Source organism: Aspergillus lucknowensis (assembly GCF_044049455.1).
Source record: "Aspergillus lucknowensis strain CBS 449.75 chromosome Unknown BJX67scaffold_9, whole genome shotgun sequence".
Classification (NCBI taxonomy): domain Eukaryota; kingdom Fungi; phylum Ascomycota; class Eurotiomycetes; order Eurotiales; family Aspergillaceae; genus Aspergillus; species Aspergillus lucknowensis.
Window position 1 is genome coordinate 1 of NW_027263553.1, and position 20,082 is coordinate 20,082.

The following is a 20,082-nucleotide window of genomic DNA, read 5'->3' on the forward strand; positions in this document are numbered from 1 at the left end:
AATTTTTTTTTAAAGTCTAGTAAATATCTTTTCTATTTTTTAGTATTTAATATTTATATTTTTTTATATTTTTAGTATTATTCTTTTCTTTTCTTTTTATAGTCTTGGATATCTTTTTTTTCCTTTTCTTTAATATTTATATTTTTCTTGCTAATTTCTATAATTATAATAGTATTAACTAGTCTTTTTATATTTTCTTGCTATTTTTTATATAGTTTATTTAATTTTAAGATAATAATTATATTATCTCCTATATTAACAAGTATATAAATAGTATAAATATTTTTAGTTATATATACTAGTTACTACTCCTAGTTTATTAGTTTAATTATTATTCTAGTAGTATTAACTTAGGTTTTATAAATTAAGTCTTACTAATAATAATATTTATTTATATTTTAATATCCCTATTCTTGTCTTGTTATTACTTTTAATAGTTAAATAGTTTTTTTTATTATTATTTTTTAAGCTATTATTTAGTATATTAAGTCTTAATTTTAGATATTTGGTTAATAAGCTTATTTAAGCTTTTAAGCTTATTATTAATTAATATAAGTATATTCTTAGTTCTTGCCTTTAGCCCTTTATAATAAATAGATTTAAATATATTATCTTTCTATATTAGATTAGATATAATCTAGTAGAATTTTATAGTATATTTCTTATAAATTATTTTTTCTTAGTATAATAAGTAGATTTAATTCTTAGTAACTTTTATAGTATTTTAATTTTTAAATACTTGTTTAAGCTATTTCTTAAAGCTTTATACTTATTAAAGATTATATTAGTTAGAAGTTTTCTTTAATATTATAGTTTTTTCTAATAGTTATATATATAGGGTTTAAACTAGTTAAATATAGGCCCTTTAAGGTAAGAAATAGTAAATATAATCTTATTAGATTTAGGTATACTTTCTAGGTTATTAATATAGAAATACATGTTTATTATAATTAGATAATTTTTTAGGATTACTTATTTACCTTTAAATAACTCTAGTTTATTTATCTTAATACTCTTAAATAACTATAATATACTAACTTAGTTTAATAAAAAGTTAATTATATTACCTAATTATATAATCTTTTTAGAGTTAGTTAGTTTTTAAATAGTAATAAATTTCCTAGAAATAGAAGCTACTAGATTCTTAGAAATACTATTATCTCCTGTTATATTAATAGTAGATACTTTTTTTTATTTAATTAAGGGTCTATTATTATTAGATTAGGGTCTGCTAATTAATCTATAGGAGAATATCTAAGGATATTCTTGATAGAATAAAGAGAAAATAAAATACTTGGGGTTAAATAAAATATAGAAAGAAGTAGATAACTAAAGTAATTAATAAATAATAGATATATTATTAATCTAGTTAATAATAAATAGTAATTAAAACTTCTAGATATAGGTAATAATAGTTCTTATATATCTTAACCTATTATATTCTTCTTATACTTATATTATACTATAATTTTAATATAATTATACCTTTAATATATTCTTTTATACTTATAGCATGCTTATAGTCCTAATTTGTTCTAGTATTATATTATCTAATATAACTAGATTAGCTTATTATTGTTCCTTAGCATTGTAGTATAGAGCTGCAGCACAGCAAGATTTATTGGCTGTCAATGTCTGATTCTCTGACATTATAGTATAATATTTTTTTTGAATCTAATAATTTTAAGGGTTTATCTTATTAGTTTAGACTTGATTTTATATTTTTTAGTAAACTTAGGTTTAATAAACTTGTCTAATATTCTAGAGTTTATTAAAAATCTTATTTTATATCTATTAATTATAGCAAGTATAACTAGTAATACTTGGTTTTTAGTTATATAAAACTAAACTTCTTATTAGTATTTCTTATATTATTTTTATTTCTTTTTTATATAGCAGGTCTTATTATATATTATTATCTATTTTTTAGAATAGAAAATATATCTTTTAATTTTATAATTATATATTACTAGGTTATAATAATATAAATATTCTTTATTTATAAAAGTATAGTTATAATTTTTCTTTATAAGATATTTATAATCTAGTTTGTCTAATATACTTAGCTATTATAGGTACTATCTATATTCTTATTTTATATAAATATATCTTTTATAAAAGTTGTTATAATAAATATCTAATTAATTTTTTAATATAATATTTTTTTTAATATTAGGTAATAATTATATTAATAATTCTATATATATCTAATTTAATTATTATAAAAGTATATTTTTTTAAGTTTAATATTTATTTAAATTTTTTTACTATTTATTTATATATTTTTTTATATTCTAGGCATAATAGAAATATCTAGTTTTTATATTATTTATATTTTATAATATAATCTTATTATATTTTTCTAGATTATTTTTAATATATTATTTATAGTAGCATGCAAGTATAAGATTTATTTTTTAAAAAGTTACTAATTTTATAGTTTTTATTTTTTTATAAAGTTTTTATATTTTATAAGTTTTATACTAAGTTATTACTATTTTATTAGTATTCTAAATTATTAACTATATATAGAACTTATTAGTTAAAAAAGAGATCTTATTATTATTATCTTGTTCTCCTTTTATTATATAATATTATTTATTATTTATATTATTAAATTTAGACTAGCAAACTTTGTAGTAATATTTATATTTTTAAATATATATTTCTATTATAGGTAATTTATTTATATTATATAATATCTAAGCTAACCTCTCTTTAAAGTCTAGTAAATATCTTCTTTATTTTTTAGTATCTAATACTAAGTTTTTCTTGTTTTTTTTCTAGTATTATTCTTTTTTTATAACACTAGATCTTTTTATTTTCTTTTTTACTAAATTTTATATTTTTTTTACTAACTTTTATAGTTATAATTTTATTAGCTAATTTTTTTTATATTTTCTTGCTATTCTTGTTTAATCTTAAAATAATAATTATATTATTTCCTATATTAATAAGTATATAGGTAGTAACGTAAATCCCAACCGAACAGCCAACCCAACCGAGCGGCCAACGTCTGTATCCCATATTAAACAGCCATTTTAAGAGTTAAATATCTCAACAACCAAGCTTCTAGAGGTGTTATAACTTATATATAAAGCTTAATAGTATATAATATATAGATATATAGGGGTAATAACCTACCTATCCTTATATTTTCAAGGGTAATATAAATTACACCTGTATTTTTGGTAATTTTAATTATTTGAATATAATTAGGATAATATACAGGATTTAGGGGTATAAAATAGATATTTTATTAGTTTTAGAGCATATATACTAAATTATATTCATTTTATCCATCTAAATTATGTGGTTGTTGAGATATTTGACTCTTAAAAATGGCTGTTTAGTATGGGATACAGACGTTGGCCGCTCGGTCGGGTTAGCCATTCAGTTGGGATTTACGTTATTAATATCTTTAATTATATTTGCTAATTGCTATTCCTAGTTTATTAGTTTAGTTATTATTCTAGTAGTATTAACTTGGGTTTTATAAATTATTTATATAATACTTATTTATAAATTATAGGTAGCTAGTTCTTAATTCTTTTTAATATAATAATTTTTTATAATATATCTAGGTTTATTATACTTAAAATATTTTTTATTAAACTTTTTTTTTTACTATTCTAGTTATTATATTATATCTTGCTAATAATAGTATTTATTTATATTTTAATATTCCTATTCTTGTCTTGTTATTATTTTTAATAATTAAATAGTTTTTTTTATTACTACTTCTTAAGCTATTATTTAGTATATTAAGTCTTAATTTTAGATATTTAATTAATAAGCTTTTTTAGGCTTTTAGGTTTATTATTAATTAATATAAGTATATTCTTAGTTCTTGTTTTTAATTTTTTATAATAGATAAACTTAAGTATATTATCTTTTTATATTAGGTTAGATATAATCTAGTAGAATTATATAGTATATTTCTTACATATTATTTTTTCTTAATATAACAAGTAAATTTAATTTTTAATAACTTTTATAATATTCTAGTTTTTAAATACTTGCTTAAGCTATTTCTTAAAAACTTTATATTTATTAAAAATTATATTAGTTATAGGCTTTCTCTAGTATTATAATTTTTCTTAATAGTTATATATATAAGGCTTAAACTAGCTAAATATAGATCTTTTAAAATAAGAAATAGTAAATATAACCTTATTAGCTTTAGATATACTTTCTAGGTTATTAATATAAAAATATATATTTATTATAATTAAGTAACTTTTTAAAATTATTTATTTATTTTTAAATAGTTCTAGTTTATTTATCTTAATATTCTTAAATAACTATAGCATGCTAACTTAATTTAATAAAAAATTAACTATATTATCTAATTATATAATCTTTTTTAGAGTTAGTTAGTTTTTAAGTAATAATAGTTTTTCTAGAAATAGTAACTACTAGGTTTCTAGAAATACTACTATCTTTTACTATATTAATAGTAGATACTTCTTTTTACTTAATTAAGGGTTTATTATTATTAGATTAGGATCTACTAATTAATCTATAGGAAAATACTTAAGAATATTCTTAATAGGATAAAGAGAATATAGATTATCTAAAAGAAAATAAAGTATAAAAAAAAGTAGATAACCAAAATAATTAGTAAATAATAGGTATATTATTAATCTATTTAATAATAGATAGTAAATAAAATTTCTAAATATAGGTAATAATAATTCTTATATATTTACTACCTATTATAGCTATTATATCTCTTAGCTATATTAGCTATATCTATTATTATATTTATTATAGTCTATAGCTTGGATAGCTATATCTATATTTCTTGGTATTATATTAATATATCTATATTACTATAATTAGGTTGGCATAACATGTCCCTGTTAGCATCATGGCAGGCTGCTATAGCACATCAGATTCATTGGCTGTTGATGTCTGAGTTCTCTGACACCTGGATCACGTGGTGCTCTCACATTATTAAAGGCAGGCATAAAGTAGCTTCTATAGCCATCAAGAACTAGAAGTTAATATTAACCTATTATATAGGGTATAGTTATAGGAATAAAGGTCTTTTAAAGCTACTAGAGACCTATCTTGTCTATAATCTACCTATTAGAACTTAATTTAATCTTCTAGCTTGGTAGTAGGGTAAGTTTTTTAAACTATCCCTAAATATACTTTCCTTTAAAGATAATGCATGTAAAAACTAACCACCCTATTATATTAATAGATTTAATTATTATAACCTATTCGTGGTTTCCAGGTTAAATAAAAGAAGGTTTCCTAGGTATATTAGATCTAGTAACTATCTTAGTAGTTGCTATTAGACTTATAACAAAGCTAGTTTTGTTAGAATTATAGATATCTTTATTGCTAATCCTATATTTTATTTAGATCTCCCATAGTTAATTAAACCACGCCTTTAGAAGCTAGAAATCCTTGTATTTAGCTTGTTAATAGCTATAGCTTCATGTATATTAAGTTTTAGTTTATCTTAATATTTAATAAACTCTATTGCCTAGTTCTTCCTAATTAGTAGACTTGTTCAACCCAACCCGTGAAACCCGCCCCAACCCGCCAAGAAATGGGTTGCGTCGCTGATTTTAATAATCTAATAGGTTACCAAGCTATGCCAAGAAATAAATTACTATATTAAATATAGTAATTTATTTTTAAATATAGATTATTACTTAATTAGGTAGTAATCTACATGCATGGATTTTTTGGACTTTTTAGGTTGGGTTAGTAGGTTTTTTAGTAACCTGTAGGCGGGTTTTTAATCTTAATAACCCAACCCAAACCCACTAGTTCATCTTCAAAGGCCATGGGTCAACCCAAAACCCATGGTTTAACAAGTCTACTAATTAGCTAAGGGGAGGTTGATATTATAGCTTGAAGAAGAAGATTAGCTATTTCTACTATATTTCAAAGTCTAGGAGGAACTCCACGCAAATCCCTAGATAGAATCTATTCTATTAAAGACTCTTCCTGAATTTTAGAAAACCTATAGCTATTAATATATTACTAGCCTTAATATTAGACTCCTTTTATTTTATTATGCAATATTTCTTGCTATACTTTATAAACCTTTACTACTTTATAGATACTTTAAATTTAGTAATTTTTCAAAGTAGATATTGCAAGTTGAATCCTCCCCTTATACTCCTTTAATTCTTGATTCAAAATACGCGATTTTCGTGGCATGGTAGTGGGTTGAATATCAACGTGTTGAACAACGCGGTCAATATCGACAGGGTGGGCAGTTCGGTCGGGAATTACGTTAACGTATGTCCCTACCGAATGGATCACCCGACCGAGCGGATCACCTCTGTATCCCATATTAAAAGGCGATTTTTTCAAGTCAAATATCTCAACAACCAAGCTTCTAGAGGAATTATAACTTATATATAAAGCTTAGTAGTATATAATATATAGATATATAGGGGTTATAGCCTACCTATTCATATATTTTTAAAGGTAATATAAATTACACCTGTATTTTTGGTAATTTTGACTTCCTAAATATAATTAGGATAGTATAAAGAATTGGGGGGTATAAAATAGATATTCTATTAGTTTCAGGGCATATATACCTAATTGTATTCATTTTATCCCTCTAAATTATGTGGTTGTTGAGATATTCAACTCTTAAAAAGGGCCTTTAATATGGGATACAGAGGTGATCTGTTTGGTCGGGAAATATGTTAAGTTACGTTAAGGAATGTGATTAGTCAGTAGGTAGCTCCGAGCACATGACACATGAAGAGGGTTGACAGTGGCTCTCGGGTCCTCACAGAAAGAGAAGAATGTAAGCATCTGGGAGTTCAACATTGGGCAGCGGGTGATCTTTAACACCGTTTTGCCGCAGTTTCCGATCTCACCAGCGGTATTTGGGTCCCAATTCGAGTCCATTGCTTCCTGGAAGGTATGCTGTGCCGCCATGATATGCTATAGGTGTTCAATGGCGTGGGAAAGTCTGGATGGAAAATAAGATCGCCCTGCTGGTACCAAAGGCCTGGGCAGAGTGCGAAATTCCTTGTGAATGGATAAATGCCCTGCAGAAAAAAGAACGAGGATGCGGCTCAACTGCTGACACTCTTAATAGTGTACACGGCCGAATTCGCCGATTGCGTTGAATAAACTGAGACATGTCTCTGCTCACAGATACAACGTCCCGAAAACCACGGAGGTTCCTACCTGAACCTATTGAGACATCTTCTCGCAGTTCCAAAACACATCAACACAGGTGCCCCTCCTCCGAACAGGTTGTATATTCGGCGCATCCGGGCGCCCGGGGGTGTATTCCCGAGCAGCAGCTGAATGAGCTCTCGAGCCCTGGTCATGCTTCACAGGCGGAGACGACGTCATGCACCCCACCTCCTATGGGGAATACGAATGAGAGCGGCCATGCCAATCAGGCCATCACGAGCGATGGCATATTTCCTAGAAGACACCGAGACCAACGGTCACAGCGCCCAAGAAAATTTGCACCCCAGCTCATGGAGACTGCAAGACACTCATTTCGTCCCGGCAAAGACGCTGTGGTCCTCGACGCCGTGGGAAAGCTGCAAACACGAAGCTTGAATGATGACGATATGGTTTCTGACCCAATAGCAACTGCGCCTCATGTGACGCAGGAGTCCAGGTTTTCATATTCTAGCCTCCTACGTCGTCAGGAAGCGAGAAATCATTCTTTCCGTGTTCCCGACCTGCCTGCTATTCCCTCCAGTTGCAGCGGAGAATCTCAGGATTCAGCCTCGCCTCCATTTCCTGACTCGCCATCCACTGCACCCCGCAGGCATGTAATAACCGCCGATCCCATGAAGAAATCAGGAGACGGTCTGGAACCGAAGTTTCTACAGTATATACTTCCTTTCCCGCCTGACCCCTCGGAGAATCAGTTAAAAGAGCAGGCTTTGGCGGCGTTCCCAAACGAGCAAGTCCACCAGCCAGTAGACCATTTTGCCATTGATAGGGAGGAAGAGGACCCCCCTTACGAAAGATGCTCCAAATTTCATGATTCAAGCCTCAATTTGAGGAAGAGTCGACGGGCGTCGTCTGCGGATCTTCCCTCGGAACTTGAGCTTTTACGCAGGCACAAGGAAGAAGCTGGGCTTAATAGGCGTCATTACCTCACGACGCGGGGAGGACGTCTTTCACAATTGAACCGTCGACGTTCAAAGGTTGCAGATATCACTGTAATTCCCGACGACGATGGGTGGGGCATGGATTCCCAAGTGACACAGCTCAAGCAGGCTACCAGCCCTCCAATGCTCGGAAAGGATCTCGTTTTCCCACAAAGTTTGACGCCAGCAACCACAGTATGTGAAGCCACCGGCGTCAATAGTCATAACGACGGTGGACATATAATTCCGGCATCTTCTGGCCTTTGGAGCGCAAAACCACATCCTTGTGTCGAATATGACCACGATGGCCTCTGGAACGGGACCTGTAGACTGGACAACTATGGCGCATTGGACGCTGATACCTTATTACCGGGATTGGTTAACGCGAACTATGGTGTCCAGGCCAATGCTTGGAAGAGCTCGGATGATTTGCTTAAGCCTGCGGCTCAACGTCAGCAGACGTCGCATGCTGGAGCCCATATCTCGCGGGATGATTCCAATTATAGCGAGTATGCTGATCTCGATTCCAATGACGGGTTTGTTACCCAGATCTACAATTATTTGTCGCTAGGATACCCCAGCGTTGCTCGTTATTATGACCATGAACTCAGTAAGGTTTCGGGTGTACCGGTAGCAGAACTCAGGGCCGATGATCTGAATACCGATGCTAAGGGGCATTTCGGCCAGCACAGCTTTACTAGTGGTGGCATTGCAGATCGTGCATGTATGCGGTGGACGGCCCTACGATTGTACATTCGAGAATGGGCACGCCAGCAGCCTCGAGTCCGCGAAGTAGACCGCTACCATGAAGCGTGGGGTGTGCGCGAACGAAAGGGAAGCTGGGCGGTCTGACCTCAAGTTTGCCTCCTGATAATGGTGCTCGGTTTCCAAGTTAAGGGAGCCACGATTGTTCGGATGCTATGTCGAGCGAGTCTCGTGGGGATGTGAACATTTGCAACTTAAGATAATCTCCACCCACTACTGAATCTACTGTTTCACCGGTGCCTCCGCCCCTCGACTACCATGTCAGTTGTCTGTCTCGTGTTCATCAATAACAGCCGGCCGGCCTGGGGTATTCCCGCGTTGTGCTCGTTCATGTACAATACCGGGGAATATTTTCTGCTCTAGCAGCCGATTAGTCCCCTTTGTAGACGTTGCTGTATCAGACCCGGTGTCGCAAACCAACGCACTGTTGTCACCTGACGCAATTCGGGGATCCGAGCTATCGAATCCGGCAACCTCATCTCGGTTCACGGGGTGAAGCGGCGAGAGGCGCGTATGCATATCGGTGCCCGGTGGTGTCCAGGAAGTCATTGAATGTTTCGACCTCTCACGCGAGCCTATGACGTGGGTGAGGAAGTGATTAAAAAGCAGGGCGAACTGAGGCTTACTGGGGTTGGTCTCTGGAGACAGCCCCTGTACAGACGAGGGTGAGGATCCACGGCCACTTACGGAAGCGATATTGCTTCCGGCAGAATAACGCTCAATCCTATTACACATTTAGCAAATCATGTTAAATCTCGTCCCGTAATGGGCTTGGCTCCAAAGCAAGTGACCAGGGACAGGACTTACAATGCCAGCTCTCCAACAAGTGTTTCGTGCCGGAATGCTTCACGAATATCTGGAACATTGCTCTTTGCAACATTGTTGCCTGCAACTCCCGCCAAAGAGCAGTCTGACCCCAACCATCTCTCCTTCAGCGAGAGTTCGAATCCACATTGCTCGACAGAGTGTTTCGCAAGCTCACACATATCTACTGCGCTAAACTTATAGATCTGTGCTGCAACAGAGTACTCTTCAATCAATGGTTCTTTGGTAAAGGCAAACTGCAGTGGATCATCAGTAGATAGTGACACATTCAGGCCCCTTCTGAAGAAGTGGGCGCATGGGTTCTTGTCATATGTCAAGAATAGTGCATTGTTGCTGAGTGGTGACATAGCGATGCCGATCTGCTCGAGATAGAACAGATACTGCAGCAGCGGAACCTTTCGCAGCAAGATTCCATGGCTGATGCTGTGACAGCAAAGGAAGCCTACAGCGAGATGGTCGGGGTCTCCAGCTTCGCCGCAATGAGGTCTTAGCACAAAAGTGTTGAAACCACGCCACTGGCGCCAGAGGTTGAGCGAAGCGATATTTGCGAACATGAAATAAATCCAATAAGTGTAAGGTGGATTTTGCTTCGTATTCCATTCCCTGGGAATAGGATATTTCCTATATAAGCGGCGCTCAGCCTTGCTCTCATCATCAACGCTGTCAAACCCGACCACGCGTTGCAGAAAAACGTGCAGTTTTGGGTGCGTGCTCGGATTCTTTGTCACTTCGAATAGCGGTTGGAACACGTTCCTGATCACCTGTTCGAAACTCTCCATCATACCGCTGGACTTGTAGACATCATATAAGCGAGGCACCTGGACAAGCCAGCGAACATTCGGCGAGAATAGCTTGTTGTCTACCACCCAAGCAGCAAGCTTGTCCCATTCCTGAATCGATCTTCCGTAAATGGAAATACGCCACTCGACCATCTGATATTTGCTCGATTCCAGATCGGATATAACTTCTTTTGTTATCTCTGCCAGGTATCGGCCTTTTATGTAATTGTCTGTCTTCAGGAATATCTCACGCAACCGAGATTCCCCAACAGGGTTGTATTTAAGATTGAATTTGTCGAAGCGATGAAAGGAATCAGTGTGTGCCTATTAGACCATTAGTGGTGATCGTACAAGGTGAAGGACTCGAGCATGTACAACATACATGCATATCTAGCGTATCGATGCTCAAGTCATAGGCCGTGAGGTTGATACTTTCGAAGACCTCCTTAAGGGTCAAGTGCTTACCATCCCTGAAAAGAACAACCTCATCGGGGGATTTCTTCATTTTGCTTTTGATGAAACGGAGGAGGTGCTTCTGGTTCATGCACGCAGAGTGATGGACGTGCGTATCAACTTTTCTGACATTATAAAAGTCCCTGTGAGGAACCTTCTTGCTATCTGCAATCTCCTGGTACTCATTCAATAGCGAATAGAGCTGAAATTTCCCTTCTAGATAGGAGAGACGCTTAAATGAGAAGCTCTTTGCGGGGCCATCTGTTGAAACATCGATGACGGCATCTAGGTCCATGTAGAAATCTCTCAGAGAGGGAAGTTTGACCACTGGGTGACCCGACTTGGCGGCGTTATCACTTTCATAGACCTGGAAAACACTACTCTCGTCTAACTTGAACACCCAGTCAGATTCTCCAGGAAGTGGCATACAGTCGGCCAGGTCGAAATCTTCGCCAATGTTTTCACCCATTTTTCTTTTCTTCTGCTCCGGTCGGGAGGGATCGGTGGGTTTGGTGGTCTCTTTGTCATCGCCCCAGGCTGGTTCTGGAGGAGGTGGGTAGATCTTCCAATCTGGGCGATTATTTGGATTGTCTCCGAGAGTCTGGAGTGATAATCGAAGATATTTCGATCTCAAAACCAACAAGTTCCGAATTTTGCGGCAGATGGCATTTAACTCAGAGGTGATTGCATTGCTATCGGAGCTCGAATCCATCATCGTATGGGAAGAGGCCAATAGACCACCCCTGGGTTGTGCTTCATCAGTTGATGAATGGTGATCGTGTTCATCCGAAACTGGAAAGTGAACTGGATTGATACCGGTACTTTGATGATTAGTCGTCGGCACATTGGAATGGTGTTGATAGAAAAGCTTTGCCTCTGCGTGGCTCATGGACTTTTCATATGCATAATCGTACGTGGGTGTCCTCAATTGCCTATCTCTGGGAAGAACATCTTTCGTTTCTCCGGTCAGGGTAAGGTCGCCATGCTGATTCTCATCCATGCTGACGACCATTCCTTCAAGTCGGGTGTTGTTTACGAGGGAATATGCTCAAACTGTTTCAGACAGGATCTTCAGAGAAAGACCCACAGGGTGAGGTGCAGAGCACTTTTGGGTGAGAAGTCAACTGCGAGGGGGTCGCTTGTGACCTTCATGCATCTGAAGGAACATGAAGTTAAAAATAACAGCTTGTTAAAAAAGAACAAGAGCAAATATGGCATGTCCTCGGGAAAGGCTGCTGGCGGCGGTCTTCTGTCTATCACGTGACAAGTTGCGCGGGGAAGACTGACCCTGGGCGGAATGAGAAGCTGGCGGATGCAGGTGGACAGGAGCAGTTGCCCGAAACTGGTTCCTACTACGCAGCAGCTCGGGACGACACATATTGAAACCCACCATCTGAACCTGTGTGTTGACCCAATTCCGCTTCTGGTCGTCCAAGAGTGTACGATATTATCCTTCCCATCAGCACTGCCACACAGGAGGCGGGAAATCGTCACAGCCTGGCGTTTGCTGTTGTTGAGGTATGCCATTCCTTCCGATGCCGGCGCCCACTGATGTTCCTCTTACTAAAGCAGTTCCATATTGCTTGAAGCTTCCTGCCAGTGCCGTTTCCTTGGACGATAAACGTTTCGCTTGGCGAAAATGGCTTCCTTGAATCTATCGGCTAATGGGCCCTCAATATCAAAGAGCTACCAAGCTGTAGTCGATTCCTCGATTTCAGAGTCTGCGCAGGGCTCTTCAACCTTCGCAAAATGGGCTATCTTCTCCGTTTCTACGCCCTTAGTGAGTGCTTTTCAACAGGATGTTGGCAGCAAAGAGAGCGTCCTTAAGGTTCAGGACACTGGAGGTAAGAATTTACCCTATAGATGAACATCAACGTGATCTAATTTCTTCTGAAGAGGGTGAGCTGGCTGAACTCATTGACGAGTTCTCGGAAGGAAAAATCCAGTTTGCTTTTGTTAAGGTGACAGATGTCAATACGGGTCTGCCAAAGAGTGTCCTGATTGCGTGGTGCGGAGAAGGGGTTCCTGAACGGACAAAAGGGTACTTCACGAGCCACCTATCCACAGTTTCAAGATTCCTACATGTTAGTTGCCTGGCGTATTGGAAGATTTGGAGGTGAGATTAAACGAAACATGCTGACGTTGGTCCGTCAGGGTTATCATGTGCAGATAACGGCTCGCTCGGACGCGGATTTGACTGTTGAAGGGATCATGCAAAAGGTTGGGGATGCATCTGGCGCAAAGTATACACCGGGTCCCCAACAAAGACCCGTTCCCCTCTCTAAACCCGCGGTTTCGAGCAAGCCAGCTTTCACCCCTCTTCGAACTGGCGGAATCAGTGCAGGTGCGGTAGGTGTCAAACCGCTGCCAGTGAGAGTGAGGTCAAACGATGACGATGGGTGGGGCCCTGATGCGCCGCCGGTAACCCGGACGAATCTAGAAAAGGTCCAACCGGCTTACCAGCCAACCAGGGTGGACATACGGGAACTTAAAGCAGGAAAGCAGACTGAGTCAGCGCTGAACTCTGACAACACAAGTACTCGAGCGGACGATGTGGTTAAAGGCGGATACCAACCTGTCGGCAAGGTGGATATTGCAGCTATTAGGAGACAGGCGCGTGAAGCGGGCGACTTGAAGGATGACCGACCGGCTCCTGTCAAAGGTGCGTATGAGCCAGTGGGAAAAGTCGATATTGCCGCGATTCGTGCGAAGGCACAAAACGCAGAGATTATCCCTAGGCCCGCAAACCTCGGTTCTGATCAAATGGGTCGTCTGGCTACTCTGCCTAAGCCCAAGGTCTCTAATAGGGTTGACGGCAGTTCCACGTTCACAGGCACAAAGCCTCCTCTGCCAGGTACTAGCACACCGACGGCGTCTCCCGCTCCCCTGGTCGGTAGTGCTAGTCGAACGTTTGCCGACCAGGGGGGTAAGACACCTGCGCAACTTTGGGCGGAAAAGAAGGCCAAGGAAGGGCGCCAGGAACCTACTCCTGTTAAAGCTGCGTCCAACGACCCACAAGCGGCTATACACCGCCAGGTCAGTGGTGGAGGAGAATGGAAGAGCTCTTATAGTGGGAAGGCTTGGGCGCCTGTCCAGACCACCCATACCGGGAGATCCACCCAGAGCAGTGCTAATGAGCCTGTGGGCTTTGTTCCAGCCGGAAAGCCAGATTCGGAGCCTGCCCAGCAGAGTGTTGGTGCTATCCGTGACCAGCTAACTCAACGGGCCCCGAAAGATACTACGGGCTTTGCTCGTACCGCGGAGCCAACCCTTCCCAGTTCCGACCATTCGCTAGATGCTGCGGAGATTGAAAGCCCCGTTGGGCAAGAGGCTCCCCGGTCCCCCAGTCGCAGTCCCAGCCCACTGCCCCAACCCAGATCCCCATCATCTGATCCTTTGGAGCGTCAGAGCTCACCTATTCGAGTTGCCCTACCGGTCGCAAGGGGCGTCGCGGATAACCACGAGGAGCAAAATTCACAACCTCTGACTAAATATAGCGAGGATCTGCAGCAAGAGCTGTCACCAAACAGGGACCAGGCGGATAGTATCCGAGATGCGACCCCGAAGGCTACCCAGCTTGATAGCGCCGAGGTTCGCGGCATTCGAGCCCTCGTTCAGTATGATTACGAAAAGGCAGAGGACAACGAGGTAGAGTTAAAGGAGGGGGAATATGTAACAGAAATCGAAATGGTGGATAAAGATTGGTGGTGGGGTCTGAATGCACGGGGGGAGAGAGGCCTCTTCCCTAGCAACTATGTTGAGGTCATCGCGGATGGCCACCACAGCCACAACGAGTCTGATACCCACCTGCATGCACCTAACGCCGCTGTGCCTGAGCCTGCTTCTGCTGAGGAGCCTCGCAACAAGCCCACCGCAAGAGCTCTTTATGACTACGAAGCCGCCGAAGACAATGAACTCAGCTTTCCCGATGGTGCTGAAATCACGAATATAGTAAGTGCCAATGAACCCGAGCTCTATTTGATTCCCTTTCTCGCAGCTTCTGTGTGGAAGCCAGTGTAGCCAGCGTGCTTATTGTTCTGTACGTCACTAGGATTTTCCCGATGAAGGTTGGTGGTTTGGTGAATACCGTGGTCAGACGGGGCTGTTCCCAGCGAACTATGTGCTGCTTAACGATTAGAGAGCATTCGAGTCGTCGACCGCGGATTTTGGTTTCCCACGTGTCTGGTACCGCCTGCACTTGCACTGGCCCTCACCCGCCACAGCAGGCAACTCATGTGGCTCTTTTGCGTATTGATGTTTGCTCGAGTACGTAAATACTCAGGTGCCAAAGTCATTCTCTACAGTGCTCCAGCTGCTCGTACAGGTGTACGTGATTGTGACTTCATGAAAATAGTTGGATCTAAGTGCGAGGAGGTCTCCAGTAAAGGGTTAAGAACTGTGTCGAGGTAGTCCCGCCCACTTCTTCCAGTCTAAAGATTATATAATCAACCAAGAGTCACATGATAATGTAACTGTGCTCAGTGCACGAGACGAACGCGAAAACAATCTAGTTGGAAGATGAATTCCACTCTGACGATGACAATTATCTAACTTGCATGCCGGAAGTGTCAGCGCCCACAACATTCAATCACCTGTTAAACATCCTTCTTTGCGACGCTGCATTGCCCTCAATTTCAATTCATAAGTGTTCACTCCAAATCTATTCCCGAGCGCTGGGGCGCTGAGCACCTGAGTCCTCTGTCTTGATATATTAGCTGGAGCACGATGGCCGCTCTTGGGGAAGATCTGCTAGGGACCGTCAATAAGTTGCAGGACTTGGTCTTCAATACCATCGGGAACGACTCCCTGGATTTACCTCAAATTGTAAGTGTTCTCTCGACTTGGTACCACGTATATTGATAGGTGGGAGGATTGCGCAATGTTAACTTTACTGCCAGGTCGTGGTCGGATCCCAGTCATCCGGAAAATCCTCTGTTCTGGAGAACATAGTTGGGAGAGATTTTCTTCCTCGAGGGAGTGGGATTGTTACTCGACGGCCGTTGATCTTGCAACTTATCAATATTCCCAGCGAGCGGCACGACAAATCCGAAAGCGACGGGGTTCATATACCGCACACGGCTGCGGTTGTAGCCGGGCAAAATGAATGGGCAGAATTCCATCATCTTCCGGGCCGCAAATTTGATGACTTTGCTCTTGTTAAACAAGAGATTGAAGCCGAAACTGCTAGAATAGCCGGGAGCAACAAGGGCATCAACCGCCAACCGATCAATCTCAAGATATTCTCGCCACATGTGCTCAACCTCACAATGGTCGATCTGCCAGGCCTTACAAAAGTTCCGATTGGGGACCAGCCATCTGATATCGAAAAACAAACTCGCGCTCTGATCCTAGAATACATAGCGAAACCAAATAGTATCGTCCTCGCCGTTTCGCCTGCGAATGTTGACCTGGTGAACTCCGAAGCTTTGAAGCTGGCGCGCCAGGTAGATCCCATGGGACGACGGACAATCGGCGTCCTGACAAAATTGGACCTCATGGATCACGGAACCAATGCCATGGACATCCTCTCCGGCCGTGTTTATCCGCTAAAACTTGGCTTCATTGGGGTAGTTAACAGGTCCCAGCAAGATATCCAGTCTGGTAAATCCCTGTCGGATGCGTTACACGCTGAACTCGATTTCTTCCGACACCACCCTGCCTATCGGAACATGGCAAACCGATGCGGCACCCAATTCCTTGCCAAAACACTGAATTCAACGCTCATGTCTCACATACGGGACCGCCTACCGGATATAAAAGCTCGCCTCAATACACTCATGGGACAAACTCAGCAGGAACTTGCTAGCTATGGCAACAAGCAATTTAGCGGAAAAGAACACCGTGGCTCTCTCATATTACAGCTTATGACGCGTTTCGCTTCTTCATTTATATCTTCTATTGATGGAACTTCTTCCGAAATCTCCACGAAGGAATTATGCGGGGGGGCCAGAATATACTATATCTTCAATTCTGTTTTTGGCAACTCTCTCGAGACGATTGATCCGACTCAAAACCTTGCCGTATCAGATATTAGGACAGCCATTCGGAACTCAACTGGGCCACGCCCAAGTTTGTTTGTTCCCGAACTTGCTTTTGACCTTCTTGTCAAACCTCAGATAAAGCTGCTTGAGCCTCCTAGCCAGAGGTGTGTTGAGCTAGTTTATGAAGAGCTCATAAAGATATGCCATACTTGTGGCTCACAAGAGCTTTTACGATTCCCGCGTCTCCAAGCAAAGCTTATCGAGGTTGTGTCTGACCTTCTTCGCGAGAGACTAGGCCCTTGCTCCACCTACGTGGAGTCTTTGATATCTATACAGAGGGCTTATATTAACACAAATCACCCGAACTTTCTCGGCGCTGCTGCTGCAATGTCATCCATAATCCAAAGCAAGCAGGATCAGGAAAGAAAAGCTGCTTTAGCCGAAGATCGACGCAAGCGTGAGAAGCGGCGACTAAGGGAGCTTGGTGGCCCGAATGGTAGTACACCCGCTTATCCTGAAGATGAGGAGGAGCAGCCGGATGCGAAACATCTTCCTATTAGAAACCAGTTTAGCAAGGGGTCTAGGGGTGTGTCTCCTCATGTCGGCAAGGCTCAAGAGAGTGGGATCGCTGCGACTTTGAACGGAGCACACTCCAATCCCCAAACCGCCTCTGGGGTCACAAACACGACGCGTGACTCGTTCTTGAACTACTTTTTTGGCAAAGATGGTGCGCAACAAGCTGCTTCCGCGACCTCGGTGCAAGGTCAAATCAGGTACTCAACCCAGGACGCCAGCGCCAGCCCCAATATGCGACGCACAGAAGTTCTTTCTCCGGTATTAAATACAGAGGACTATACAGCAGTTTCGGATTACAATGATTTGAATCTCCATGTAGGTATTGGCCCCAATTTACCTCAAGCACTGTACTCATACGCACCGGCCTTGTCTAGTTGAAAGATGATTCCGAGCCAGCTATTTCCGATAGGGAGCTCATGGAAACGGAGCTGATCCGGCGGTTGATCTCGTCCTATTTTGCTATCGTCAGGGAGACAATTGCTGATCAGGTGCCTAAAGCTATCATGCACCTTCTTGTCAATCACAGTAAGGAAGTTGTGCAGAATCGACTTGTGAGTGAACTCTACAAGGAAGAGTATTTTGCAGAGCTCCTTTATGAGGATGATGGCATCAAAGCCGAGAGGGAGAAGTGTGAAAGGTTGCTGGAGACATACAAGGCAGCAGCAAAGATCGTCGGCGAGGTGCTCTAACGTTTTTTTCAGACCTGTCCTGTTTGTGGTGGAGTTTCGCCGATCGCTCGTGGTCGCGGTATTTCACTGGTACCTAATTCTTGATCTATTCCCAACGGCAGTATCCCCGTGGGCTGGGCCACGAGGAACACATGTATTTATACATACAGGATCCTGCTATCAATCCATGTACACTAAGGAGCATCGATACAAGTGTAGAAGGAAATTTCATCAGCTGGACGTCGTGCAAGGCCATGGGTAGTAAAAATGGACGCAGTCCCCAGTCACACATGTGACGGCTGAACACAGGCTTTAATCAATCCCTTTTTGGAGCTGCCCGTCGTAATCGTGCTCCTTCGAAGCCATATGTCGCCCCACCAACAAACACAAGTATAGCTCCCGCAACCACACCGCGCGAGAGAGTATTTCCGAAGAGACGTATGGACAGCAGAAGGGAAACCAGCTTCCGGATATTCAAGACAATCGTAACAGTCAGAGATGACGACTTCGCAGAGAGAAGATGAACTCCACGAATGCACCAATATTGAGTCAAGGCATTCAGCAGAAGATAGAAAACTTGGACTGGTATAGCAGTTAATACGGGCCTGAGAACCTCATTTTCAGGCAGAGCGATGAGCACCCGGAGGAAGGAGTTGGCGAGAGCATTCATGTGCGCTATACAAGAGCCTCCCGTAGCGGTTACGTGGCTGGCAGGTGCTAATGCCTCTAATTGATTGGACGTCGCTGTCAGACTTGTGATTTGGGACAATAAGGATGGCGAAGAGTTCAGTGCGCGCCATTGGCCCAGGAGTTGCGGAAAAGTTGGAAGAAAGAGTGGTAAGGAGAGTGTGTGCGAGTAGAAGAGAGCCTCTTTCCAGTGGCTTCTTCCATAAGTTTCGTATAGCCGGTCCGCGTAAATTCCTTGGAAGGCAGAAAGTAGCATTGCTAAGGCAAGGATAGCAAAGCCAGTAAAGGTCCTGGATATAGAAGAGTCTTCGTTGATTCCGACACGAATCGATTGCCCCTTCGCCTGCGCGTCTGCCATTGCTGATGTGACAACGCCCAAAGTAAGCAGTACGACTGCGACAATTTGGCCCGGAGAATATCTTTTCCCCGCGTAAAGATACCCCACGGCAATTGAGGCGACTGGGCCCCCTGATCTTAGGATAATATGCAAGGGCACCGAGATTTTGTATGCAAACGCCCAATTGTTCAGGAGATTGACCGATATGAAGAATGCTGTGTAGATGAACCATGATCTTAATGGGATGGAGCGCCGATTAACGAAGAACGACCGGAGGCCGGCGGATACGGAAAAGAAATCCGGTAACATGAAAAGCGCGGTTAAGACAAACTGAGCAAAAGTTATTAGGGGCCCTTTGACAAGCGTCTTGTTAGAAGAGGGTTCAAGCTCAGATTAGAAGGCATGAATAGTATATACCTGCGCTTGGTCGGTTCCTACGAGATGAAAATAAGCATATCGTTCTTGCTAGAGTCTACTTGGAACTTACTTAACTATTGCTTCAAGTGCAAAAACCTTGATTCGAGGATTAGTGATACAGCTCGCTGAAACTTGATATCTATCCACCCACATTCGCACAGCACCCTCCAAAAATTAAAGACACCATCAAACATGCACTCATCCAGTGAGTAAGCGCAGTCTGAGCTGCTATAGCTGCAATGCTCTGCATCGGGCGATCCACAACCTTTTGTCTGTCCGTTTTCGATTTCGAGGTCCCGAGTTGCGGTGCGAGCAACGGCGTAACAATTGAGCTAGGTAGCCCAGAGCGAGACTTCCCACGGAAGTCATCGGTTGCTGGGCACGCACTATGTCCGCCATGATTTTCTCTCTTTGGCAACTTGAGGCCTGCCATGGTGGTTGGATGAACGGTCGGTCTCAGACGGAGAGGAGTTTTGAGGTGGACTT

General features: G+C 40.7%; 5 protein-coding genes across 5 annotated transcripts; 3 read left to right on the top strand and 2 right to left on the bottom strand.

The window, feature by feature from the left end:
• Positions 1 to 6,637: 6,637 nt before the first annotated feature.
• On the top strand, positions 6,638 to 9,318 carry BJX67DRAFT_330570 (uncharacterized protein). Its single transcript, XM_071027494.1, has 2 exons — positions 6,638 to 7,028; positions 7,093 to 9,318. Exon 2 carries the CDS (start codon positions 7,131 to 7,133, stop codon positions 8,958 to 8,960), a length of 1,830 nt encoding a protein of 609 aa, XP_070888377.1. The 5' UTR covers positions 6,638 to 7,028; positions 7,093 to 7,130; the 3' UTR covers positions 8,961 to 9,318.
• Positions 9,193 to 11,930, bottom strand: BJX67DRAFT_391947 (AMP deaminase; the record flags this gene model as incomplete). Its single annotated transcript, XM_071034872.1, has 2 exons — positions 9,193 to 10,801; positions 10,860 to 11,930. The coding sequence occupies 2 exons, from the start codon at positions 11,928 to 11,930 to the stop codon at positions 9,677 to 9,679; spliced, it is 2,196 nt and encodes a 731-aa protein (XP_070888378.1). The 3' UTR covers positions 9,193 to 9,676.
• A 319-nt stretch (positions 11,931 to 12,249) lies between these two features.
• On the top strand, positions 12,250 to 15,447 carry BJX67DRAFT_347289 (putative actin binding protein). The gene is made up of 5 exons (XM_071028518.1): positions 12,250 to 12,448; positions 12,520 to 12,774; positions 12,827 to 13,014; positions 13,085 to 14,881; positions 14,982 to 15,447. Exons 2-5 carry the CDS (start codon positions 12,570 to 12,572, stop codon positions 15,066 to 15,068), a joined length of 2,277 nt encoding a protein of 758 aa, XP_070888379.1. The 5' UTR covers positions 12,250 to 12,448; positions 12,520 to 12,569; the 3' UTR covers positions 15,069 to 15,447.
• A 208-nt stretch (positions 15,448 to 15,655) lies between these two features.
• Positions 15,656 to 18,176, top strand: BJX67DRAFT_378960 (dynamin-related GTPase DNM1; the record flags this gene model as incomplete). The annotated part of the gene is made up of 3 exons (XM_071032450.1): positions 15,656 to 15,754; positions 15,829 to 17,802; positions 17,862 to 18,176. The coding sequence occupies 3 exons, from the start codon at positions 15,656 to 15,658 to the stop codon at positions 18,174 to 18,176; spliced, it is 2,388 nt and encodes a 795-aa protein (XP_070888380.1).
• BJX67DRAFT_330103 (putative UPD-GlcNAc transporter (Mnn2-2)) lies at positions 18,169 to 20,042 on the bottom strand. The gene is made up of 3 exons (XM_071027490.1): positions 19,667 to 20,042; positions 19,597 to 19,613; positions 18,169 to 19,532 (listed from the first exon to the last, which is right to left on the bottom strand). Exons 1-3 carry the CDS (start codon positions 19,747 to 19,749, stop codon positions 18,472 to 18,474), a joined length of 1,161 nt encoding a protein of 386 aa, XP_070888381.1. The 5' UTR covers positions 19,750 to 20,042; the 3' UTR covers positions 18,169 to 18,471.
• Between the last annotated feature and the right edge of the window lie 40 nt (positions 20,043 to 20,082).

Excerpts from the sequence above, each read along its gene's own strand:
- BJX67DRAFT_330570 (XM_071027494.1), top strand. The coding sequence starts at position 7,131 with ATGTCTCTGCTCACAGATACAACGTCCCGAAAACCACGGAGGTTCCTA.
- BJX67DRAFT_347289 (XM_071028518.1), top strand. The coding sequence starts at position 12,570 with ATGGCTTCCTTGAATCTATCGGCTAATGGGCCCTCAATATCAAAGAGC. Across the intron at positions 13,015-13,084 it reads CAGTTTCAAGATTCCTACAT|GGTTATCATGTGCAGATAAC; the intron begins GTTAGTTGCCTG and ends TTGGTCCGTCAG. Across the intron at positions 14,882-14,981 it reads GTGCTGAAATCACGAATATA|GATTTTCCCGATGAAGGTTG; the intron begins GTAAGTGCCAAT and ends GTACGTCACTAG.
- BJX67DRAFT_330103 (XM_071027490.1), bottom strand. The coding sequence starts at position 19,749 with ATGTGGGTGGATAGATATCAAGTTTCAGCGAGCTGTATCACTAATCCT.